The sequence below is a fragment of the Xenopus laevis genome, chromosome 1S (assembly GCF_017654675.1).
Source record: "Xenopus laevis strain J_2021 chromosome 1S, Xenopus_laevis_v10.1, whole genome shotgun sequence".
NCBI lineage: Eukaryota > Metazoa > Chordata > Amphibia > Anura > Pipidae > Xenopus > Xenopus laevis.
The window spans coordinates 15396893-15416590 of record NC_054372.1 but is presented as its reverse complement, the minus strand read 5'-3'; the positions used below and the strand labels follow the sequence as shown (position 1 = coordinate 15416590).

Here is a 19698-nt window from a genome sequence, read left to right as displayed (position 1 = left end):
TTTGTACAGCTCCTCTTCAGGCTCTGCACCTTGAAATGGTGCCAGTGGTTGGCAAGAACAAAGAAGTGAATCTGACGGCTGTGATGCAGCCAAGGAATGCAAACCTGACGGTGTTTTACTGGTGGATTGGAAACAACTTGCAGGTACCATTTTGTAATTTTCCACTCGAGCAGATTTAACATGGATTAATCCTGAAGGTCGTTACTGCAAGTGGAGTGGAACTGGGCAAGCAAACCATTACTTAGACACTCGTAGAATACATTGGAGATTGGGTTTAGTCTTATTGGATGTAAAAACCACATATTGTGAAATGTATCTTCTGCTAACAATAAAATGGCACTTAATAGCAGTTTGTCTGTTCTAAAATATACCCCTCGTGAGTTGCATATTATAGAGGCAAAATTGGAGTATATTGTAGTGTCTTGGAAAAAAAACAAGGACATTATAATGAATCTGTATTTCTTTTATTTTCTTAGCCTATCCTTACACTGGACAATTACCTTGTGACCAGGTTTGCAGAGGCTGGAGAGTTCCGAGTCACGGTGCAAGTCTCCTGTTGGAATTCTATGTTGCAAGATTCAAAAACCGTCAGAGTCTTTGGTAAGATTTGCCAATATCAAGTTATGGAACTTTCTAGAATATAAATATATACTTTATGGTCAACCATCTCCAGAAACATACCTGTCCAATATTAATTCCCATACTAGGGAGAATGGGGGAGGTTGGTCCTTTTTTTTGCAGCTATATTAGTAGCCTCTACTCCTTTGGGAAGGTTACTACTAGAAGTTGGAACATCATTGCTGGAATGTCCTTTCACTCAGCCACAAGAGCATCAGAGATGTTGGGCACTGATGTTGGGGATCAGTTCTGACTCACAGTTGGCAATCCTGTTGTTTGTTCAGTTGTCACTTGGGATGGGGTCAGGGCTCTGTATCATGCTCTTCAAAGGCCATCTAAGCGAACCCATCCTTGTGTTTTTTTACATGGGGGTGTTTTAGTGCTGAAACAGGAAAGATACTTTCCCTAACTGTTGTCATATAGCAGGAAGCCTGTAATTAACAAGACAATCTTCTCTGTAGCCTTAAGGTTTCCTTTAAATGTAGTTGGGGACCCTTGTCCAATTCATGGAAAGCTAAAGACCATTTTCCTCCTCCACCAAATTTTTAATATTGGTATTATAAATTAAGGTGGTGTTCTATGGGCAGTTGCCAAACCCAGAGGAAGTGCTTTCAAAATTCCAGGCTCTGATTTTGGATACCTATACGCCTCATTGGCTGACACTTGGCATTGCATATGGTGATGTCAGGCTTGTTTGCTTCTGATCACCTTTAAAAAAAAAAAACACTTTCTACAAATAGTATACCATATATTGTATGTAGGCAGATAGCTAAATGGAAACTCAATCTGAGAGATGATAGATAGATGCTAAATTTAAAGATGAAGATAGATGATAGATAGAGAGATGATAGGTAGATGATACCTAGATAGATGATGATGATAAATAGATGATAGATAGATAGATAGATAGATAGATAGATGATAGATAGATAGATAGATAGATAGATAGATAGATAGATAGATAGATAGATAGATAGATAGATAGATAGATAGATAGATAGATAGATAGATAGATAGATAGTGATGATAGATAGATAGATAAATAGATAGATAGATAGATAGATAGATAGATAGATAGATAGATAGATAGATAGATAGATAGATAGATAGATAGATAGATAGATAGATAGATAGATAGATAGATAGATAGATGGATGGATGGATGGATGGATGGATGGATGGATGGATGGATGGATGGATGGATGGATGGATGGATGGATGGATAGACAGACAGACAGACAGACAGACAGATTGATAGTTAAATAGATGATAAATAGATGATAGATAGATAGATAGATAGATAGATAGATAGATAGATAGATAGACAGACAGAGAGATAGAAGATGGATAGATGTATATATAGATACATGTTTTCATAATTTAGAGGAGAATGAGGTAGCAAATGTGAAGACTAGATAGGGAGAAATACAATTTAGCTGTAGCTAATAGTCTTTGGGAGTTTGGCATAAAACATCAGGAAATAGACTTATATTTGTTCTTTTTGCTGCTAAAAAGAGAAGCAAAACTATAAAGGGACATAGAGAAAAAGAAAGGGTCAGCAAAGGAAAGGAACTGATATCTTTTTACTAATGAGAGAAAATAAATAAGAACAATCTTTCTTTTTATACCATGAACTTGTGTTGGAGATAGGACAAGACAGAGAACACTTTATGTAAACAGCAACAGTTTCTAACATAGTGATTTAGAACCTTTCTATTGGACTTTGTCTTTGCAGGTGAATACCAGATCCTATCACTGATGTTCAGCAAACACCTGGATATGTATAACCCCAACATCCCAGAGTGGAGAGAAGATATAGGACAAATTGTAACAAGATTAATAGCGAAGGTACGCATAGACACAATTATTTTACAGATACCTGTATTCTAATCAATCGCCATCCAATCAAGATTTGATCAGAACCAGTCATCTTAATTACATTTGCATATTTTTCAAAGATTCATTATAACCTGCCTATGCGTAATGAAAGCAAAATAAATTACTACAGGGGTCTAGAATTGCACAAATAATAGTCAATGCTTGGAGGGGAAACTTTATTTTATGGTGATCATATTACTTGTATTTTATCTAAATTATGAACATTTACAACAACAAATGGTCCAACAATGAGAAGGCATGTACACAGGTTCTGTACTGAAGTTCCAGACTGGTGTATCCTTTATTTATTTATGTCATTATATTTACATGTCACATGTACAGCATTTTAGGACTTGGGTCTTCCTCAAGTGGACAGTCAAGTGCGCCTGCAAATATAAAATTATACAGGGATGGGATCTGTTATCCGGAAACCTGTTATCCAGAAAACTCTGAATTACGGAAAGGCTGTCTCCTATAGACTCCATTTTATCCAAATAATCCAAATTTTAAAAAATGATTTCTTTATTCTCTGTTATAATGAAACAGTAGCTTGTACTTGATCCCAACTAGTGATGGACGAATTTATTCGCAAGGCGTGAAATTGTGGTGAATTCCCACGAAACCGCCGAGAAAATTCGCCGGCTGCGAAAAAAAAATGGACGACGTTTTTTTTTTAACACTGGTGCAATTTCGCCAAAAACGGCACAAAATTAACGGATGCCGGCGTAAAAAAACGACGCCGGCATCAAAAACGAGACCCCGTCGCTGTTTCGGCAATTTTTCTCCTTTTCGTGAATTTCGCAGGAAATTCTCTAATTTTTCAGCAAAGCGAAACGCACCAAATTCGCCCATCACTAATCCCAACTAATATATAATTAATCCTTATTGGAAGCAGAACCAGCCTATTGGGTTTGTTTTATGTTTACATGATTTTCTTGTAGACTAAAGGTATAAAGATCCAAATTATGGAAAGATCCATTATCCGGAAAACATCAGGTCCCGAGCATTCTGGGTAACAGATCCCATGCTTGTAATATAAAATCTCATTTGACTGAATCATTATGAAATTTCATTATATAAGCTATATAGCAGGGTTGTCTAATTGTCTAGTTTATGGGGCCCTATTATTTATATAAAGTTGGGTGCCCAATCTGGGAGCTGCAGATAAGGGAACTCATATACAATACATTTTATCTAGAATGCTTGGGACCTGGTATTTTTTTTGTGGATAAGAGGTCTTTCCATAATTTGGATCACAATACTTTCAGGGGGTTATTTATCAAAATCCGAAATTTTCTCACTATTTTCTGAAAACCACTTCGACCAAATCCGCAAATACTTTTTTCCCCCTATTTATCAATACATTTTCATGAAAATTTCTTGTGCTGGAAAAGACTCGATAAATTTGTAAAAAAAAAATCCGAATTGTACAAATTTTTGGGATTTGTTGGTCGAAACCTGCAACTTTTTTTCGGATTATCGCCTGAAAACCATGGAATGTTTGGATTGTTGTACGAAAACCCAGCACAAATCAGGATATCTTCCAATTGTAATCATTTGCCATTGGCTTGAAGTCTTTTTATTCAGACTTTTAACACTATTGGAGTTTAATAAAAAAAAATTTTCTACAATAAAATGTTTTCCCCTTTAAAAGTCAGACCAGAAGAAATCGAACAGAAAAAACAGAACTTTCGTAAATAACCCCCTTAGTCTACTAAAAAAAACATATAAATATTAATTAAACCCAATAGGACTGTTTTGTCTCTAATAAGGATTAATTATATCTTATTTAGAATCAAGTACAAGCTACTGTTTTATTATTACAGAGAAAAAGGAGTGTATGGGATACAGCCTTCCTGTAATTCGGAAATTTCTGGATAACGGGTTTCCAGATAACGGTTATACTTGTATAAAAGTTTAATAGTATAATAGTTGTTGAAGCAAATGAAGAAAATTGCTGCAAAAAAATTCAAATGCAACGTTTCCTCACTCAAATTTTGTGATTTACTAATCAAAATAATTTAATTATTAAATTCAAAAGGCAAAATTCAAGGACAAAACTGGCATGCTTCTATAGAAGTCAGTGGGAGGTGTATTTTAGTCATTTCGAGCTATTATCTTTAAAGGAGAAGGAAAACTACCAAAGCGGTTTATTTCCAATAGATTAGCCACAATAGTGCAAGCTGTAACACTTTATCTATTCTGCAGAATGCTTTACCATACCTGAGCATCAGCTCTAGAAGCTCTCTCTGTTTGTTTAGGATAGCAGCTGCCATATTGATGTGACATTACTTCCTGCCTGAGTCTCTCCCTGCTCACTCATAGCTCTGGGCTCAGATTACAGCAGGAGAGGTAGGAGAAGGGAGAGGAAAAAACTGAGCATGCTCAAGCCCTAGCCCTGGAGGTTTAAGCTGAACAGGAAGTCTGATACAGAAGCCCATGAGTACACAATAGAAGGAAAGAAATGCTGTTTCTTTTGACAGAGGACTCAGAGCAGCATTACTTTGAGGGTTTACTGGTGTATTTATATAGACCTTTCGGATAAAGCTTACTTAGTTTTAGTCTTTCCTTCTCCTTTAAAACACATTGACGAATAGAATCTTATTTTTGTTGCGACTGATGTTTTATTTTTGCACAAAACCCAGCGCAGATCAGGATACCTTTGGGATCTCTCCCATTGACTTACTGTATATACAACCTCGGCAGGTCTGAGATGCCGGATTTTCGGATTCTGGCTTTTTCCACCCTCGGGGCATAATAAATCCAGAAAAATTGGAGGGTTTTTTTTCACAAAAAATTCGGATTTTATAGTAAAAAATTTGATTGCAAAAAAAAAAAAATTGATCGAGTTTAATTATAAAAAATTGATCGAGTTTAATTATGGTTTTTAATTTCCTGACTTGGTTTTGAATGAAACAGAGTTAGAAAATAAATAACTCTGCCTCCCTGTGTTTGCCTTTTTTGTAATTGACATAGTTCCTTTGTACAGTAATGTAAGTTAACTAAGTACATTTCCCGCTGTCACAGAAACCCGACCGGCCGTTCCTTATAGTTTGTTGACATTACAATAAATCCCATCATTCCAGGTATCGTTCTCGTTTATGGCGCATTCTGTAGTTACACAGTTTGGGATTATAGTTTCACAGTAAGTGTGTTTGAAAGCAATTTTGGAAAGGCTTAAAATGTAATTACTTCTTAGAGTCAGCGAGCACTCTGCTCATTTCCAACATACGCTTCCAGCGAGCGTCTCCTACTTACTGGGAGAAGAATTGAAAAGACATAGGGTCTGTGATTTAAAAAAAAGAAGAGAAACGGCTGATATTACTTTTTTTTATTATATTCTTTGAGGTTTCAGCATTTGGTAGCACCCCAAGAAAAGAGCATGATTGATATCCGCATCATTCAGCCTTGGCACACATCATTATTACAGAATATTTACTTAGGGATCTGAATAAAAAAAGTTGCCCTGGTGCAGAATCAAGTTACTGATCTTCCCACATTATTGTCAGATGTAATATACGACTCAGCGTAAAAACAATGAACTTCGGAATGGCCCGTGGAAACTTTATATCATTCAGTCCACTGGTCATTAGATTGAGGTTTTGGCTTTCATTTCATATCCAGGGCAACCGCCACATTTGTTTATAGGAAAGGAGGCTCTTTGCAAGTTCCTTCTTGGCAATTTCTATCCAAAAAAATATCCGTTTTTAGGTGCAAGAAGCTGTTATTCTGAGATGCGTGTGCTTAAGAGAATCAGTGATTCCTTGAATAAGTTCTGCATTTACAACAAGGAGTCTGCGTTGCTTGTTGTAATGTAAACAAACCATTGAGTCTTTCATATTTTGTAGGTTATAAATATTGTTGAGAAAGAAAGATGATGGAATCAATGGAAAGATAAAGCTAAAATAAAAAGTTTCTTTTAACATACATAAAATAGTCATTAGTATTATACAGGTATGGGACCTATTTTCCAGAATGCTCGGGACCTCGGGCTTTCTGGATAAGGGATCTTTCTGGATTTGGATCTTCATGCCTTAGGGCAGAGACACAGGTGGAGATTTGAGGAGATTGGCAACAAATCGCCTCTTCTTCAGGCGACTAATCTTCCCGAACTGCGTCCCCGTCAGCTAGAATCTAAATTGGCGGCTGGATGGCTCTCGGATCGCTTAGTTATCTGAAGTCGCCCGAAGTTTCCTCGTAAGGCAACTTTGGGCGACTTCGGAAAACGAAGCGTTCAGAGTGCCATCCCGCCGGCGATTTTGATTCTAGCCAACAGGGAGGCAGTTCATGGAGATTAGTCGCCCGAAGAGGAGGTGATTTGTTTACGGCCGACTAAATCTCCCCGAATCTTCTCGTCTGTCTCTGCCCTTAAGTCTGCTAGAAAATCATGTAAACATTAAATAAACCTAATAGGCTGGTTTTGCTTCCAATAAGGATTAATTATATCTTAGTTGGGATCAAGTACAAACTACTGTTTTATTATTACACAGAAAAAGGAAATCAATTTTAAAAATGTGAAGTATTTGGATAAAATGGAGTCTATAGGAGATGGCCTTTCCATAATTCGGAGCGTTCTGGATAACGGGTTTCCGGATAAAGGATCCCATACCTGTAGTTGTCAACTACATGCTAGGGTCACTGCCTGGTTCTGATATTCTGGTTTTGGAAATTTCTGTCCCTGGTTTTGAAAATTGACAAAAGAATGTCAATGGTCTAGCCTACGGTTATTGAAAAGGGAGGCTTAAAGGAGTTGTTCAGATTTGTTTAACTGTATGACCTAGAGATTAATATTCTTTGCACTTGCTTTAAAATGTTTTTATTATTTGTGGTTTTTGCATTATTTAGCTTTTTATTCAGCAGCTGTCCAGTTTGCAATTTCAATCTGGCTGCTAGGGTCCAATAAGGGGCTAAAATTTGAATAGGAGAGGCCCTTACTAGAAAGATGAGTAATAACAAGGTGCAGTAACAATAAACGTGTAGCTTTACAGAGAATTTCTTTAACAGATGGGGTCATTGACCCCCCCATCTGAAAGTTGGAAAGAGTAATAAGAAAAAGGCATATAATTAAAAATTATAAAAAAAATACTGAAAACCAAATAAAAAATTGCTTAGAATTTGTCATTCTATAACATACTAAAAGTTTAAGGTGAACCACCCATTTAAAGTACATTTGCAGTAATATATCCACAACCTTTACATATGACATATTGGTAGGTGTGTCCCTTTTGAACATACAGTAATTCTATGGTAGCAGATGTGGAGCACAGAGCCCTGCATTATAGGTATATATATATACACCTCCTGAGTTTGATAGCCGAAACGTTGAGGAATAAATCACAGCCCTTGTGGCTTTTTTTCCATACAAGTCCTGTGAGTGCGGTCTTTTTTCTTTGAATATATATATATATATATATATATATATTTATATATAGATATATAAAGTCCAAAATCTGGTGCACTCAAAACAAACGCAACTGCCTAGGTGCAGGTTATAATAAATCAATAGTAGAGCAAAAAAACCGCACTCACAGGACTTTCTGAAGGTGCAAAAACAAATTTGATGTTTATTTCGACGTTTCAGCTATTCACTTAAGCCGTCATCCTGATGACGGCTTAAGTGAATAGCCGAAACGTCGAAATAAACATCAAATTTGTTTTTGCACCTTCAGAAAGTCCTGTGAGTGCGGTTTTTTTGCTCTACTATATATAGATATATATATAGGTATGGGATCCGTTATCCGGAAACCCGTTATACAGAAAGCTCAAAATTACCGAAAAGCCGTCTCCCATAGACTGCATTTTATCCAAATAATCCAAAATTTTAGAAATGATTTCTTTATTCTCTGTAATAATAAAACAGTAGCTTGTACTTAATCCCAACTAAGATATAATTAATCCTGATTGGAAGCAAAACCAGCCTATTGGGTTTATTCAATGATTAAATGATTTTCAAGTAGACTTAACGTATGAAGATCCAAATTATGGAAAGATCCATTATCCGGAAAACCCCAGGTCCCGAGCATTCTGGATAACAGGTCCCATACCTGTATATATTTATTGGATTGTACCCACTTTGTTGCACCTTGCACCCTGCCCTGCACATAATAAATCACACCTAAAGTGTTCAGCTCCAGGGTAATAGTAAGACATTTCTATCTGTATCTGCATGTATATTAGGCTTTTAATGTCAAATTCTAAAATTGCCTACTTATAGGAAACCAATATCCCGGAGCAAACAATAGTGACGGTGGTAAAACCAGGACTTCCGACCACTGCAGAGTTGTACCTGCTTCCGGCTACCAATGTAGAGAAAAGAAAGAGGAATGAGCCAAATGAAAAGGTAAATTCTAGACAAGTTGAGTACATACAACCTGATACAGGTGCTCTCTGGCTGCCTGCACCCATAGCACCCAAAGCTATGTTCTTTGTTGTCTACAACGTAAATGCTTCCTACGCTTTGAACTTTGCCATTAAATCCTTATTCAGTCTAATTCTCATGTTTTGAGACACCTCAATGGACTTTCTTCAGAGTTGTTATCTAGATTTAATCCTAGTTATTTAAAAGATAAAGAAAATCCAAGGTTTTTGTAGTTCACTCCCTTTGCCGGTTCGAATGATCCGTTCTCCTTCGGATAAACGACAGTAAAATTTGTGTAGAATAAACCAGCGCTATAAGCTCGGGATAAACAGAGAAATGATAATATATAGTATAGTATTTCTTAATTAATTGTTACACCCGCAGTGAGGTTGGGGTTAATTCTCATTAGGCAAAGTGTCTATTTCCCTTCACCTGTGGGATTAACTTGCCCTTTAACCAAAAAGTGGCACCGTCTGTGTTTCCAGATTTTGTACTTACAGACGTTTAGGAGTATTAAATTAGTTATGCCTGGCCTGACATAGTTATAGCAGTTTAATTAAAGGAATTGTTCAGTGTAAAAATAAAAACTAGGTAAATAGATAGGCTGTTCCCAAATCCAACATGAATTCAGTAATATATTGCTCACTATATATCAAACTAGAGTGTTATTTGATGAATATGATAGATGAATGTACCAATCTTAAAGGAACAGTTCAGTGTACAAATAAAAACTGGGTAAATAGATAGACTGTGCAAAATAAAAAAATGTATCTAATATAGTTAGATAGCCAAAAATGTAATGTATAAAGGCTGGAGTGACTGGATGTGTAACATAATAGCCAGAACACTACTTCCTGCTTTTCAGCTCTCTTGCTTTCCACTGATTGGTTACCCGGCAGTAACCAATCAGTGACTTGAGGGGGACACATGGGACATAACTGTTGCTTTTGAATCTGAGCTGAATGCTGAGGATCAATTGCAAAATCACTGAACAGAAATGTACCATGTGGCCCCCCTTCAAGTCGCTGACTAACTCAGAGTTAGAGAGCTGAAAAGCAGGAAGTAGAGTTCTGGAACTGCTGAGCAGGGAAACAATCATACTTATGAACAGCAGGGGGAGCCCCCACCTTACTTCCCAGCCATGCAGAACTCAAGCAGATTTGTTTATGATGATCCCTAAGCAGCCCAGACCACACTGAGCATGTGCACAGTCTTAGTCTTTCAAAGATGTATAACAAAGTTACAAGATGGTGACCCCCTGTAGCCAACTTTGAAAGCATAAGCGAAACAGGACAGATTCACTCATCACTACACCCTTGTAGTATAAATCTCTGATGAGTGAGACCCTCTAGCAATGGTCATGATATGGTGAAACAAGTAGCCAACACTTGATCAACCAGTAGACCTTGAAGCTGCTTGTAAGTCTCTTGTACCCTTGTAAGTCTATCAAATAAACTCATTGTAATTTCAGGTTAAAATGTATTTAAAGGTATAGTATTTTAAAATAATTCTGCTAGAAGGTTTTAGACCTATAACATCACTTTTGGTTTTGTGATAATATCAACTAAGGAACATTCATTTGCTTTAGTGCAGTTGTGGGTTGGTCATTGTCCCTAAATAATAACCGACTCATCAGCTCATTTATTCTTCCAGATTTTATTATTACCAATCAGCTCTTGCACAGTCTCCAGAAAATAATCAGCCTGGTTATCCTGCAAGTGTGCCCCTAAATGCACAGCACAGTCAACTGCAAACTGATCAAATTGTATCAGCATTTGCTGCATGTATTCCCAGCTTATATTAAGTAAATAAGTTTTAATAAAGAGCAAAAGATTTCACGCAGGAATAATCCAAACTTGCTGATCTATAATTCCAGGCGCATCAGCAACCTTGAGAAGTCACTGAATGTTGTTTAGTCTCCTGCCTGAGAGCCATTATTTGAATGTTACCTGTACTGTTACTAATGTATGTGTTCCATTTATTTCAGAGAATAGCGGTGATAAAGCAAGCCCTCAATGCGCACAACATTAGTTTCTTCCTGAGGGGCGGAAATTGGGTCTTGGTGACACTAAGCAATTCGGAGTCAGGTAATTCTGCTTCTCTTTCTATAAGTCATTATGGAAGCTAAAGTCCTACAGGCAACCGTTGACATTCTGTTTTGTAGCCGATTGGCAGTAACTGTAATTTGCCGCAATAGGAAATCTTTTCTACTTCGTAGTATCCCTGGCTATTTGAAGGAAACTATTTATTCCTAATAGCGCCCCGGGATTTATGTTTCTAGGGTTCCTTTGGCTTTTTCTTGTTCTTTGAAGCTTAAGATACTACTTTCATATGTTAATTTTGATGTTGATTTTCAGATATTGTGGGCCAAGGCCAGAACCCTAAATGGGGAATATAACAATGTAAGTCTAATACTCTGTTAGGCCTTTCATTTTATAAAGAGGACATTTAGGGCACATTGCATCTTTTGTTTGCCATTTCCTATGCAAATGAATGGTAGTCTATTTTGATCACATAGGTTCTTACTAAGAGGACTGATCAAAATCCCTTGTGCTCCATAACTTATTAAATTAATAGGGGTTTGAACTTTTTTTGGGTGTTTGGAGGGGGGTACCAATATTTCGTGATATCTCTTAAAGGATAATTAAACCTTTAAAATAAGTGAATGTAAAACTGATGAGTGAGCTATTCTACGACATTTTGCAATGTACCTTCATTATTTATTTTGTTTTTATTCCTAGATATTAAGGGATACATGTAGTGTTAATAAAAAATACTTTTGTTACAACAGTGCCACCTGCTGGTCATTTTCCCACCAGTCTGACCACCAAGTAGTCAAGGAAGTTGTCAGGAGAAAGAAAGAGGCTGCTCTGATGTTCTTCTGCTTAGGAAACATTTGAGAAAGGTTTCTAATTTTTTTCATAACCAGAAGAACATCAGAGCAGCCTCTTTCTTTGTCCTGACAACTTCCTTGACTACTTGGTGGTCAGACTGGTGGGAAACTGACCAGCAGGTGGCGCTGTTGTAACAAAAGTCTTTTTTATTAACAGTACATGTATCCCTTAATATCTTGGAATAAAAACAAAATAAATAAGAAATTACAAAATAGCTTACAATAGCCCCCTCATCATTTTTACATTCATTTCATTTTATGCTTTCTTAATGGTGAAGCCAAGCCATTCTCCACGAAAGTTGTGTTCTTATGAAACATAATATTAATAGCGTCCGAACTGATTATTATTATTATTCTCATTAACGGATGAATACTTTATAATATGATGTTAGTCCACGTTTACTAATAACACCAGTGAGTTTGTATCTTTTGATATTCTAAAATGTTATCAAACCTGTTCTTGTCATCCAGTTTGATGTTTCAGCCCGTGTTACTTACTATAACAACTCCCTATTCATTTATTTAAAAAGTCCAGAGCTAAAGGTAAAAGTCCTTTTATCCAAGGTTCATAGATTTTTTTTATAGAACCTATTTATATTTTTTAGGTCATTCTCCACCCCTTTTATCCCCTGCTCACATGTAAACACCCCCAGCTTGGACAGACCTGTCTTGATAAGTCCAATTAGGCATATTAATTTAGCCCCTGGTTCTGTTCCAGTCCAGGTACAGTATAATTTTTAATGTCTTTGTATAAATCAGGGGTCTCCAACCTTTTTTTTTTTTTACCTGTGAGCCTCATTCAAATGTAAAAGAAGTCGGAGTACACGAGAACCCAAGTATTTGTTAATTAAACTCACAACCTCTGTGATGAGTGAATTGTTGAAGTTGAACTGTGCCGCATCTGAGCAGATGTTATTTTGTCCCAAACACTATCTACAAACTAGTGTATTTGTCATTCCAGATTCCCAGAGGATTGGGGGAGCCGGAGGATATTGGGCCATATTCATTATCTTTGTCATCTGCCTTGGACCGGTTGGAGCCTTTATCCTTTATAAATTCAAAAGGCAAGTTAAATGCAAATTATAAGCATAATTAGGATTAATCCAATGATTACATGTTTATATAGTATGTTGGGATTTTAGAGTAATCCAATGTTAAATAGACACAATATTGGTGATTGTTTATTTTAAAAACGATATTTGGTTTGACATTAATTATTCATAAGAAAAAAAATGGTTCTTCCATGTGTCTTCATAGTCAGGACAACCAAGTAAGTATTCTCCCATTGTCAATATTTTGCCAAATGACAACGCAGCTTTATTGTCTGTGTATGTTATTTCCATTGCATTGCCCGAGAAAGTCATTATTCAAGAGGCAGAGACTTCAGTCTTCTCTCTTAGAAGAATAACTAATCATGTGCCCATGTGCATGCATGAGCATTCTCAATATGCAAAAGTAGGTAAATCTTGATGGGACATTTAGGGGATTATTTATCGAAATGCGAAAATTTCGGATAATGTACGGTAAAATAGTCGGATCAAATGCGCACTAATTTTCCCCCTTATTTCTCAATACATTTTACCAAAAAAATTCTTGTGCAGGAAAAAACTGGATAAAATCGTGAAAAAATTCAAATCATACGAATTTTTCAGATTCGACGCCCAAAAACTCAATTTTTTTTGGATTATCGACCGAAAACCACAAAATCTTTGGATTATTGCTTGAAACCTGACACAGATCAGGATATCTTCAGGCTTTCTCCCATTAACTTCTACATGAACTCGGCAGGTCTTAGTTGGAGTACTTTTTTATTCAGACTTTTAACACCCTTGAGGTTTATTAAATTCCAAAAAGTTTTTTTTTCCCACTAAAAATTCGGATTTTATAGTAAAAAAAAAAAAACTTGAATTGTTCGAGTTTTTGGCATTCGGACTTCGATAAATAACCCCCTTATTATTTCAGGTTGAAAAAATCAGATCGGAAAAAATTTCGATGTTCAACTTAAATCGTACAACTTTATTGAATTGCCACTCAAAAAATTGAATTATTGAGTTTTTGAACTAAAACCAATGTCAAACACCAAAAATTCCCAAAATTCTTGAAGGTTAAAAACATCTTCAAATGGGACATATGCCATTGACTTTTATATGAACTCAACAGGTTTTAGATGGAGTATTTTCGGATTCAGACTTTTAGCAGCTTGGAGGTATAATAAATCTTGAAAAATTCTTTTTTTATCACAAAAAAATTGACTACAAAATATTGAGTTTTAACAGTAGTAGTAGTTTAATTTAGTAGTAGTGTATTCCTGCTCTTGTCACATTGATGAATGGCTGTATGACTAATGGCCCTATGTAAAGGAGTATGGAAAATGCTTAAATAGTGTATGGAGGGGATCTATTTAACTGGAAGAGGATTTCTCAGACCTTTAAAGGGTTGGTTTACCTTTAAGTTAACTTTAAAGGGTAAAACTTTGTGAATAAAAATTTACCTGTCACAATGTAATATTCTTAATTAGGCTTTTATTGCATTGGGAATCTTAATTGCACATTGCGAACCTTTAACATCTGCTCTGCAATTCTGTTAAATATTTTGTTGCAAAAAAATGGTTTGAGATTGCAAAATGTAATTACATAGACACGAATGTTCGCAAAAGCAATTTAATCGCAAACTTTGCAAAGAAGTCGTTGATTAGTCAAAAATTTCACAAACATTATCGCTAACGTTCACAAGTGTTTTTTGTGCTAGAAAAATATATCACATTCCCCCCCTCGAGTATGTTCTAGAATAGTTAATTCTTAGCAACTTTTCAATTGGCCTTCATTTTTTTTATAGTTTTTGAATTATTTGCCTTCTTCTTCTGACTCTTTCCATCTTTCAAATGGGGGTCACCGACCCCATCTAAAAAACAACAAATGCTCTGTAAGGCTACAAATATATTATTATTTTCAACTTTACATACATGGTTTCTAGGGTTATATGGATCTTAGCGACCATATTACTGAAATGCAAACTGGAGAGCTGCTGAATAAAAAGCTAAATAACTCAAAAAACACAAATAATCCAAAATGAAAACCAATAGAAAATTGGTCAGAATATCATACATCATACTAAAAGCTAATTTAAAGGTGATCATGCCTTAAACACAAAGATTAAAACACATTTTTTTTGATCATTATGAATGGTGGGAATGGTTAAAGGGCATGTAAAGGCAAAAAAATAAAATCCCATTTTTACTTTCTTTAATGAAAAAGAAACCTATCTCCAATATACTTTAATTAAAAAATATGTACAGTTTTTATAAGAAACCTGACTGTATGCAGTGAAATTCTCCCCTCATTTACTGCTGTGGATAGGAATTGTCAGACGGTCCCTAACTGCTGAGCAGGGAAACAATCATACTTATGAACAGCAGGGGGAGCCCCCGCCTTACTTCCCAGCCATGCAGAACTCAAGCAGCTTTGTTTATGACGATCCCTAAGCAGCCCAGACCACACTGAGCATGTGCACAGTCTTAGTCTTGCAAAGATGTATAACAAAGTTACAAGATGGTGACCCCCTGTAGCCAACTTTGAAAGCATAAATTATTTGTTTGATTAGGCTTGTGGTGCAGTAAGTTCATGTTTATGTTTAGTATACAAAATACAGCATTTCTAGCCTTATTCTATTTTAGACTTTACATTCCCTTTAAGTATTGAGAAAAATAGTACATTTGTTAGAATAGACTTGTCTGCCATAGACTGGTAGGTTAATATATCAACAGGAGAACATTAGTCTGAGGTCTTCATATGCTACAAATATAAAGCAAATGAGCTGCTAAATGTCCATCGTAGCTTTATTGACTGGAGATATCTGTCTGTACCTCAGATTTCTGAATCTACCAGCTAAACCTTTTTTGGCATTGAAACGTTGTTTTTCTGTTCCCACTGTAGGAAAATGCCGGGGAGGAATGTTTATGCTCAGATGCATAATGAAAAAGAGCAGGAAATGACAAGTCCAGTGAATCACAGCGAGGACACCCAGAACATTATCCAGGGAGAGGAGTTTATTGATGATGACATGGACACGCAAACTCTAGGACATGGGAGAGGTAATGAAAAGGGCCTTCTTCTTCCTCCTGTGTCATTCTGTTTAGTGCTTGTTCTGTCTTTTTAGTAAATTGTTTGTTCTCGTGGTACTGCTTCACAATCCACATAGTAAGAAAGATTAAAGGGGATCTGCTGTGATGGTTTTTGTGAAAATATTAATTGCCGCATCAATGTTCACCTCTTCTGGAATTGCATTTATGTGGCTCCCTGGAGGTTCCTGAACATTTCTGAAGTCAGAGCATGCTATAATGCTCACCTATTGCTGTTGCTTCTCTTCAGCAGAACAACTGTGCTGAGCACCAGCAGCAGAGCCAGGCCAAGTAGTCTTGATGCCCAAAGGAATACACACCCCTCTCTGCTCAGTTGAGGCTCTTCAAAACCCTTCTCAACTCCCCAACTTCTGTCTACACAGGCCAACCCCATGCTCACCCCTGTCACGCTCAGTTCTTCCCCCACAGCCACTTTCCCTATTACTGCTCCCCACATTTCACCTCTACCATTTACCTCTAGCCCTGGCTGGCAGTATCTCACTGACAAGCTCACTGGCAGTTTGGCTGAAGATATGTTGCAATGAGTAAGAAGGGACTCATACACCCTTCCCGGCTTTGGAGTTGTTTAAATTTCTCCAAGAAATATGTATTCCTGCGCAGGACATGCATCCATATTCTAAATACCTGGCAAGGAGGTGTATAACCATGACAGATTGCCTTTAACAATCACACAATCATTAAAAAAGTTTAATGGGCTATGACAAATCTGAAATTCTGCACAGATAAAGGTTAGGTTAAAGTTGGGTTGAAAAAAGGACCAAAGTCCATCAAGTTCAACCCCTCCAAATGAAACCCAGCATCCATACATACACATTGACCCCCTCCATACACTTATATAAATTGCACTTACCAATATCTACACTAATTATAAATTTTAGTATCACTATAGCCTTGGATATTATGCTTGTTCAAGAAATCAGCCAAGCCCCTGTTAGATCCATTAACGGGCAAGGAAAGCTTAACTAAAGAAGTAGCTAGAAATGTTGTACATTATGTTTTGAGCTTCTGTACCAGCCCAAGGCAACCACAGCCCTTTAGCAGTAAAGATGTGTCTCCAAAGATGCCCCAGTAGCTCCCCATCTTCTTTTCTGCTGATTCACTGCACATGCTCTGTGCTGCTGTCACTTACTGAGCTTAGGGACCCACTCACAATATACAGTACACATAGAATAGAAATGTCACAATATAAGGCTGATTAGTAATTAATACAGATAATTACTACATGGCAGCACAGAAACCAGTGCAATTAGCATCAGAATTTAATAATCAGCAAACCTGTAGCATCAGCTTATATTACAGGGGAAGCTCATTTTCTGCTGGATAATTAGTGACGAGCCCTAAGCTTAGCTTCTCAACAGCCAATCAGAGCCCACTGAGCATGTGAGTGTCACAGACACTTTCCAAGATGGTGACCCCCTGTGACAAGTTTGAAGTCCTGGATCATTGCTGCTATTGACAAGCTGAAACTTTAGGCTGGTGCAATAAGTGCAGTATATAAAACACGCCATTTTTAGCCCTATTCATTTTTAGGGTTTAGTTGTCCTTTAACAGAATCAGCCATCACAACATCATTCAACTGAACATTCCACAACCTCACTGTCCTCACTGTAAAGAACAACCTACTCTGCTTCAAATGAAAGTTCTTTTCTTCTAGTCTGAAGGGGAGGCCTCTGGTGCAGTGATTCTCTATAGAAAAAAAGGTCCCCTGCTATTTGTCTATTATGTCCTCTAATGTAGGAGAAAACAACCCCAACCTTGACAGTCTCTCCTCATCATTTAAGTCTTCCCTCCCTCTAACCAGTTTAGTTGCACTTAGTCTCTGCACTCTCTCCAGCTCATTTATATCCCTCTTAAGGACTGGAGTCCAAAACTGCCCCCATACTCCAGATGAGGCCTCACCAGGGACCTATAAAGAGATATAATTATGTTTTCATCCCTTGAGTAAATGCCCTTTTTTATACAAGACAGAACTTTATTTGCTTTTGTGGCCACAGAATGACACTGCCCAGAATTAGACAACTTGTTATCCCCCGCTTCTCATTTAAGGAAACTCCCAACACACTGCCATTTAGTGTATAACTTACATTTATATTATTTTTGCCAAAGTGCATAACCTGCATTTATCAACATTGAACCTCAATTTCCAGTTTGCTGCCCAGTTTCCCAATTTAGTCAAATCCCTATGCAAAGTGGCAGCATCCTGCATGGAACCTATAGTTCTGCACAAGTTAATAACATCAGCAAATATAGAAACAGTACTTTCAATGCCCACCTCCAGGTCATTAATAAACAAGTTGAAAAGCAAAGGAGCAAGTACAGAGCCCTGCGGTACTCCACTAACAACACTGGTCCAATTAGAAAATGTTCCATTTACCACCACTCTTTGTAGTCTATCTTTTAGCCAGTTCTCTATCCAGGTACAAATACTATGTTCCAGGTCAACATTCCTTAATTTAAACAGTAACCTTTTGTGTGGCACTGTATCACATGTTTTAGCAAAGTCCAAGTAGATCACATCCACTGCCACTGCAGAATTGAGGTCCCTGCTCACTGTCTAATAAAAAGAAATTAAATGAGTCTGGTAGTTAAATTAGTTAATTGGTTGTAATTGCTCTTTATTAATGCATGGTATCTAGCAGTGATACATCCAAAGCCCCAATGGCAGAAAAGTAGCACCATTAGACATCTTATACTTGTGTTTATAACAATCTTTACCTTATCTTACATGGATACATTTTCCATTATTTTCATATCTCGGTGAACTCAGCTTTTAATCTGAATGCAAATTATGTCTATGAAGAATATAATGTATACCAACTATATTCCAAGATAAAGTCAATGTTCTTGCAGAATAATAATTTAGATGTTGTTAGAATTCCATTGCTTGTTACAGGTTTTACATACACAAAAACAGAAGTCAAAGTGATATTGGCACCTCTACAGCTAGCCATACATAGCAAGACCCATAATTGGACCAAACCACCAGATCTTTTGTCCAAGACACACAGATCTTTGTCAGATTTGGCTACTCAAGTTTGGGGACTTTGTAATCCTATCAGCCATGGACCTCATTTGCAAGAGTTGCCCATTCAGAAGCTAAAGTCTGCCAATGCATAGTCCAACATTTAGCACTGCCCACATCTAAAAGGCCCTGTCTCTCAACCTTTCTTGGGATACAAAGACACCTTAGGTAGTTATTGAGTAACAAGTAGTAAAAGGGAAGAAATATGCAACGTCAGTGTATTTTTATGTCAAGAATATAATGGTGGCATTCAATTGGAGGTAGAACAAAAGAACACACCGGCACACGAGACTTGTATCTGCAGGGCGAGCCCTTGCAAAAGTTTTAACTGCGGTGGTGCAACGTTTCGGGGCTCCGCCCCTTTGTCAAGCATTCAATTGGAGGTGTCATTATGACTTTCTTTCTATTCCCCATTACTTTGTGCACATCTACCAGTGTGCTTACACTGTCACTCGTCCTCAATTCTTTATCTATATATTTTATCTTGTTTACTGGTTTTATGGTCCAACCTTGAAATTCCTCCACGCTATTGCCTTGCAGTGAGGCTCTCTGGGAGAGCTGGAAATATGAGCAGCTACACAATCCCCTTATTGTCGATGCCTACCAGTGCCCATACACAGGTCAGTGGCATGTTAGATGGATGCCCTGCTGTTCCACCCCCATGTCCCCTCAACAATATCTGCACTATTACTCCACAATAGACCTTGCCACAGTTATGGTTCCCCCATCACCCAACCAAGATATCCATGAATTGTCCTGGATCAGACACAGAAATTTTTGGATGTTGTTAT

At 37.1% G+C, this 19698-nt stretch overlaps 1 protein-coding gene across 2 annotated transcripts in view; it reads left to right on the top strand.

Annotated features, from left to right (window-relative positions):
• Window positions 1-19698, top strand: part of sorcs2.S (sortilin-related VPS10 domain containing receptor 2 S homeolog) — a 594893-nt gene that overhangs the window by 574389 nt on the left and 806 nt on the right. The window contains exons 20-27 of one of the 2 annotated variants that reach the window (XM_041579390.1): window positions 10-143; window positions 477-600; window positions 2354-2466; window positions 8711-8836; window positions 10842-10941; window positions 12709-12811; window positions 15680-15837; window positions 19448-19637. In XM_041579390.1, the coding sequence (XP_041435324.1) occupies window positions 10-143; window positions 477-600; window positions 2354-2466; window positions 8711-8836; window positions 10842-10941; window positions 12709-12811; window positions 15680-15837; window positions 19448-19608 (1019 nt within the window). In that variant the 3' untranslated portion in view covers window positions 19609-19637. Of the gene's footprint in view, window positions 1-9; window positions 144-476; window positions 601-2353; window positions 2467-8710; window positions 8837-10841; window positions 10942-12708; window positions 12812-15679; window positions 15838-19447; window positions 19638-19698 lie in introns of those variants that run through there. The other variant, XM_041579391.1, reaches the window with a different exon arrangement.